At 48.6% G+C, this 7,243-nt stretch overlaps 1 protein-coding gene across 1 annotated transcript; it reads right to left on the bottom strand.

Annotated features, from left to right (window-relative positions):
- Positions 1-447: 447 nt before the first annotated feature.
- UBQLN4 (ubiquilin 4) lies at positions 448-7,194 on the bottom strand. Its single transcript, XM_075331217.1, has 11 exons — positions 6,953-7,194; positions 4,249-4,400; positions 3,954-4,165; positions 3,610-3,872; positions 3,374-3,532; positions 3,012-3,237; positions 2,744-2,883; positions 2,534-2,617; positions 2,331-2,446; positions 2,063-2,225; positions 448-1,062 (listed from the first exon to the last, which is right to left on the bottom strand). Exons 1-11 carry the CDS (start codon positions 7,088-7,090, stop codon positions 910-912), a joined length of 1,806 nt encoding a protein of 601 aa, XP_075187332.1. The 5' UTR covers positions 7,091-7,194; the 3' UTR covers positions 448-909.
- Between the last annotated feature and the right edge of the window lie 49 nt (positions 7,195-7,243).

Below are 7,243 nucleotides of genomic sequence, written 5' to 3'. Positions count from 1 at the left end.
GCACTGAAACTGCATGAAAACCGCTATAAAAACGCTTGCATATTTCCTGCGTTTGTGGTCAAAACCAAATTTGACGACAAATCCTGCCAGAGGATGCGTTAATTTCTGGAAGTTACTGAACGCAATGTGCGCACGTGGCCTAAGTATCATCCTGCTTTCAAAATCACGCCCCTCACATCCAGTGGTTAGGTGCAGTATTGCACCTCAGCTCCATATGTTTCTAACAATCTGGATTCCAACTATATTGACCCATTTTGGACCCCTATGTTCGTGGGGTGGGGAAACCAGGTTGTGGTGACCACTGCATACAACCATTACCCTTTCTCCATCTTTCCATCACCTTAGGTGCCAAAGTCGAGGACACAATCCCCCAAAACCTCACCCCCCCCCCCCTTCCTCTTTTGCCTGGGGTCCGTGCCGATCAGCATCACGAGTCTTGTGCGTACATTCAGGAAAAATAAAACATTTGGTTTTATTGTTAAAATTAAATCTAATGAAAATAAGACTCCACATCATTAAGGGGGGGGATGGAGGGGTTAAACTTTAAAATATATCGGTGGGGGAGGGGGAAAGAAAAAAAAAATCCTAGATCATCGGAGACTTCACGACATCCGCTGAGCAAAGTCACGTGTAGATTAGCGAGTTAAATAATTATGAGCAGTCGGCTATGAGCGAGCTTTACGGGCGGTGGCTGTCCTGTATGGAAAGTGTAGCCCTCGTGATGGGGGAGAGATGAGACATGTACAGCACCACAGAGCGCCTCCTATGGTCAGGAGACCGGAACTGTCCAGTGTCAACATAGCATGGAGGCCACTTTCCACAATGCTCGGCGGTCAGGACTAAGTACTAAAGGGCCCGGATGGTTCTGGCAGGGTGTGCGCATTTGTGGCTTTCCGCTTTCGCTCGTTATTAAGAGGGTTGAGAGCCCAACAGTCTTTCGATGGCCGCGTTGATATCTCCGCCTGTCGCTATGAGCGCCTGTAGGTTGGCTTCTCTGTTAATAAAACCCATTGCGTTTAACTGGTCCAATTGGGACTGGAAGCGCACTTCCGGGGTCTGCCCCTGAAACAGAGATTACATTTCAGCTCAAAACAAAAAGGTTTTTGTTTTTTTTAATTTATGAAGGACATACAAAAGGGTCACTTATCTCCATAAATGGATGAAGCTTAGAAAAACAAGCATTTTCCCAATTTACTGCTTGTTAAAATGTTCAGCTGCTTGAAATAATAGCTTGTCTTCTGTTTACGGACTGTTGCCTTGGAAACCGACCACTGAGGCTAGACAGAAAAACAGGCGCAGTGCTTACAAGCTTTTTTCCATTATGTTTGTTTTAAGATGGGATAGCACTAACATCTCAACACTGGTCTGCTTCAGCACTGGGCTTACGAGCTAGACAGCAATGGTGGTCGGTCTCCTAAGCAACGAACTGTAAACAAAAGAAAAAAAAAAATATCTGAAAAACGGCTGCTAATTTTAATAAGCAGTAAATTGCCAAAGTGTTTGTTTTTATAAGAGCTATCTGAGAATATCCTCTTTATGTGAAAAATGGAAAAAAAACATTATCTACTTCCTGAAATGCTCAGGTTTATGGGTCCAGACGCAGCCGGTTAACCCCATAAATGCAGGGGTGGTCTATTCAGACGCACATGAGTCCTTCACATGCTAATGGTATTGTCATGCAAGCCCAAGGTCTACTGTAGACACGCATCGTTGTCACCTTGACCTTTTTTTGGGTGGAGAGGGTTACTATACAACACTAATGTATTACGGTACCATACTACTGATCTAAAAAAATAAATGTAAAGCATAAAAATTGCAAACTTCTACTACTACTTGTCCCACAAAAGCAAGCCACATACAAGTTTAGCGAAGGGGGAAAAAAAAAACAAAAACAAAACAAAAACTACATGGCAGTAGCATGAAAGGGTTAATTCACAAACCAGGGTGCAACATGACGTACTAAATATCCCCCACGGTAAATCAGGCTTGGTGGTTACTACAGTGAAAAGGTTCATTTAATAAAAGGGCTTCTCCACATCTTCCCCCCCCTCCGCTCACGTACCGGGGCGCTTCCTCCTGCTAGGAGCTGGATCATTTGCTGCATCATCTGTTGCTGCGCGCTGCTGGTGCCCCCTGCTGGAGAGGCACTGGCCGGTGTGGGGGGGTTGGGATTGTCGGGGACTGTGCTTCCACTGGATGTAGGTGGCATCCCAAAAGAACCGAGTCTGGAAGAGGATGGGGGGGGGGGGGGAACAAAAACCCAGTGAAGTTCAGTTGGGAAGGTCATTGACAAGGAAGGTCCTGGGCAGGGCACTAGTAAGACATCTTACCCTGAGATCAGGCTGGGGGCCTCCGTCTGGAGAGTCTGCAGCCCCTGCTGTATCTGGAGGAGGGCCTGCATGGCTCGGGGATTGGTCATTACAGAAAGAGATTCCGGATTCTGCATCTGTGGGTCACAACAAGGGTATTAAGGTGTGCACCGGCTGAGGAGCGGTCACATCTCAGACACGTGGCGTCAGTGCAGCCATCTCACCTGCTGTAGGAAGACGGGCAGCTGGAGCCGGAGCTGCTCCTGTAGCTGGGGGTTACCCGAAAAGATTGGAATGTTTCCCATCATCTAGAGACAAGAGAGGCTGTTAGTAGGAGTATCACCTTTCCGTAAAATGAGGGCTTATCACACGTTTATACCCCCTCACCCAAGTAAAGAACCCCTTTAAGAAGAGCACGATGGTAATAGACCAACCTGAGCTGCGAAGTCTGGATTTTGGGAGAGTGTCTGCATCATGGTGCGCATGTAGGGAGCAGAGATCATGCTCTGTATTAGCTGGGGGTTCTCGGAAATCTGCTGTAACAAGCCCTGCATCTCTGGGCTGTTGAACATGCCTAAATACAAGACAAACGGTTCAGGTGGTGAAAACAGTTTGCGCCGATAATGTGTTGTAAGTGTCAGGAAGGGGTTAATTTTAAGCCGTCAAACATAGATTGAAGCCCAATATCTCCAGATCTCATACCTGTCCCCAGGCTGGCAGCGTTGATGCCAAACGGGTTGGACACCGTCGGGGCACTCTGGGTGGCGGTAGAGCCTCCGCTGTTGCTGCCGCCCTCGCTGGTTGGGGGCTGACTCTGAGGGGACGATGGATTCCAGGGGTTTGGAAGAGGCTCGCGGTTCTCTGTGCGTAACGGCTGCGAGGCAGAACCATCCGAGCCCCCCGTCAAGGAGAAGGGGTTGTTGCCAAACTGGGGAGAGAAGAAGAGACATAGAAGCCATAAGTAAATATCATAGAGCCCCCATTGGGTGTATTGGGGAACATGAGAAATGATTAGGTCATGGATGCCCTCTGCTGGCGAGCTGGTGAAGTGTGCCCTGCCTTACCTGCTCTCGGGCCGCGCTGAACATGGGCTCCTGGATATCGGTGTACATGCGCCGCAATGCGTTGTACCCTCCAGGGATGCTCTCCAGGTTACTGAGGGCCCGGTCCTGGTTCCTCATCATCTCCTGCATCATGGCGGGGTTGCGGGCCAGCTCCATGGTCTGAAATAGAGGAAGTGATCAATGGAGGCAAACAGGTAAAACGCCTACGATGCGAGAAGGTGCCCAGCCACTCCTACCTGTCTCATCAGCTCTGGGTTGTTCAGCATGTGGCTTATTTCAGGGTTCCTTTCCATAAGCTGCTGCATCTGCGGATTGGCCATGATCATTTGCCTCATGAGGTCGGGGTTAGACATCATATTCTGCACCAGCGGGTTCTCCATGATCTGAGACAACATCTCCGGGTTGGACATCAGCTGCCGCTGCATCTGCTGCTGAAGCTCCATGAAGTTGGAAGAGCCCATGCCCAGGTTGCCCAAGCCAGACAGGCCCCCGAACCCAGCTGAGGACAGAACGTACACATGTAACACGTCCCCGCTGGGATAGACCCCCTGAAACTTCACTATGGAGGGTTCATACTCACAAAGGATGCTGGGAGAGGAAGACCTCTCAGGGGGGCTGGTGTTAGACCCCCTGGCGGTACCACCAGGGCTGTCAGGGGAATCGGCAGCTGACGAGTCTGACTGAGAAGGGGGGGCAGCGGCGTTTCCTGTGGGTGGCGAGGATGCGGTAGAGGCAGCAACGGCAGCAGCGGTGGCAGCGGCAGAAGGAGACAAGGCGGACGGATCCTGCGACCTAAAGCCAAAAAGGTCCATTGGTTTATTAGGCTTTATTCACCCCTCCCCCCCAACACCCCCTTGACTAAGAACCTCACTCACTTCTGGGCCGTCTTGATGACTAGATGTACGGTGAGGCCGTCTTTGATGCCGTGTTGGTTCAGCGTGTCGCCATCTTTCAAGATCTTCCCGGCGAAGATCAGTACCAGCTGATCGTTCTTGGCTTTAAACCGCCGGGAAATCTCCTCTTTGAACTGCAGAGGGAATAAACGTGTGAGTCGGAGTGGGGGGTTTACACCTAAAAGCATCCCTATGCCCAGATTATAAAGCATTATGGGAATCTGCGACTGATGCATTTCAAGCCGCAGCTCTGGATGTGACTAGAGTGTTCAGCAGTATGTCATAGAATGATGTAATTAGTTTGTCGATATCCTACGACTATCAAGGGGTTAATAAACACTAAATTCCCAGGGCCCCAGCTCTGGAAACAGGCAGCAAACAAACCTAGACGGGAGGGGAGGATTACAACACGGCCTCAGCTGTGTCAGAGGACGACTGGTGAACTCCACAGAGACTGGCGCTGACAGCCTGGCACAGAGGCAGCTCTTACTACAGAGACCGCATTATACATACTGGGCTAGAGGGGTACATTACTAAAGATGCTGCCTTGTCACCCACCCCCGAATGCAGCCCGTCTTGTAATCCCTGGGGGCCGCGGTAATCAGACAGTTATCACTGTTGTTTAGGACTCAGTCCCCTTTAAGAACCATCTTTGCTCCGCTTGCTGTCAATGAACAGGAGGCCGATGACCTGTATGGATTCAATACTTCTGGCAGCTGAAGCATCCATCCTGACACAATGTAACAAACCGAGGACTGACCAGACTGGATGCAACTGCAGCAAACCCTCAGCTGAGCGAACTAGAGGGTGGGAATTATTCTCTGGATGTAAACAGGGTAATTCATTCATAGACAGCAAGCGGAGATCTGCAAAACTGTGGAAACGACGCACAAAGTCTAATGGAAAGTTACACAACTTAAGATTAAAAAAGGAATAAAGAGCGGACAGCTCAGGACAAGAATGGTGACAAATGAGCAGACTGGGGTGAATCAGCGAGCGGCACAGATCAAACAATGTGTACATACATTACATTAAACTGCAGAGCTGCACTCACTATTCTGCTGGTTCAGTCACTGTGTACATACATTACTGATCCTGAGTTACATCCTGTATTATACTCCAGAGGTGCACTCACTATTCTGCTGATTCAGTCACTGTGTACATACATTACTGATCCTGTACTGATCCTGAGTTACATCCTGTATTATACTCCAGAGCTGCACTCACTATGCTGCTGATTCAGTCACTGTGTACATACATTACTGATCCTGAGTTACATCCTGTATTATACTCCAGAGCTGCACTCACTATTCTGCTGGTGCAGTCACTGTGCATATACATTACTGATCCTGAATTACATCCTGTATTATACTCCAGAGCTGCATTCGCTATTCTGCTGTTACAGTCACTGTGTACATACATTACATATCCTGTACTGATCCTGAGTTACCTCCTGTATTATATTCCAGAGCTGCACTCACTATTCTGCTGGTGCAGTCACGGTGTACATACATTACATTACTCATCCTCTACTGATGCTGAGTAGTCTTGGGACACTGTCTTCGGATATTCTCAGACACGTTTCTGATGTCTCCATCCCATCTTGATGAGGCCGTCTATCTAATTGATCGGTGTTTGTTTGGCCTATGCAGGGCTTTATAGGGTCATTCAGGGTCTCCTGTCAGAGAATGGGGCGTCAAACCCTCCATTGCTAGGTAGGGAGCGTTTGATTAGTGCCTTACTGGGTTAATTTAACTCCTTCTCCTGCCTACCATTTGTTATTATACACCCTGCATTATTGTGTTTTTGTTACTGTGGTTTATCACTTTTTAATTATATTAAAAGTTACTTTTTAATGGGGATTTATTTATGGTATTCCTGACTACCACCCCTACCTTATTGGCTGCGGCCTGGTCTAATCCTCTATTGAACCCAAGAGCTGCACTCACTATTCTGTTGGTGGAGTCACTGAGTATATATGATCCTGAGTTACATTCTGTATTATACTCCAGAGCTGCACTCACAATTCTGCTGGTGCAGTCACTGTGTACATATATTACTGATCCTGAGTTACATTCTGTATTATACTCCAGAGCTGCACTCACTATTCTGCTGGTGCAGTCACATACATTACTTATCCTGAACTGATCCTGACTTACCGCCTGTATTATACCCCAGAGCTGCACTATTCTGCTGTGCAGTCACTGTGTACATACCTTACTGATCCCTAGTTACCTCCTGTATTTTAATCCAGAGCTGCACTCACTATTCTGATGGTGAAGTCACTGAGTATATACATTACTGATCCTGAGTTACATCCTGTATTATACTCCAGAGCTGCACTCACTATTCTGTTGGTGCAGTCACGGTGTACATACAGTACATTACTGATCCTGAGTTACATCCTGTATTATACTCCAGAGCTGCACTCACTATTCTGTTGGTGCAGTCACGGTGTACATACAGTACATTACTGATCCTGAGTTACATCCTGTATTATACTCCAGAGCTGCACTCTCTATTCTGCTGGTGCAGTCACTGTGTACATACATTACATTGCTGCCCCTGTATTATCCTCCAGAGCTGCGCTCACAGTGCTTCCCCCCTCCTCCATACATTATTGTGGGGCAGTACCGCACATGTGACCTGTGCAATGGGCGCCATCCCCCACAATGCACCCGCTCACCTCCCGCACACACGCCGTTTCTCCGATCACGATCTCTTCCTTGTCCTTGGGTGTCTTCACTGTGACCCGAATAAAGCCTTTACCCGGCGCCTGGCCGGGGTTACCGGAGGCCACACCGTCAGCGCCGCTCTCCGCCATCTTGTGTGCACCCGCCCACCCCGAGGAGGAGCAGAAAAAAAAAAAAAAGTGGAGGAGTGTAGCCGGCTGCCGCGCCACAGACAACTCCGTGCTTTGTTTTAGTTGCAAGACTCTTCATCGCCATCTAGCGGTGCGGGGGACTCTGCGCATACG

Source organism: Anomaloglossus baeobatrachus, chromosome 12 (assembly GCF_048569485.1).
Source record: "Anomaloglossus baeobatrachus isolate aAnoBae1 chromosome 12, aAnoBae1.hap1, whole genome shotgun sequence".
In the NCBI taxonomy this organism is placed as follows: domain Eukaryota; kingdom Metazoa; phylum Chordata; class Amphibia; order Anura; family Aromobatidae; genus Anomaloglossus; species Anomaloglossus baeobatrachus.
Note: the sequence above shows the minus strand (reverse complement) of the source record. Positions and strands in the feature narration are given on the sequence as shown.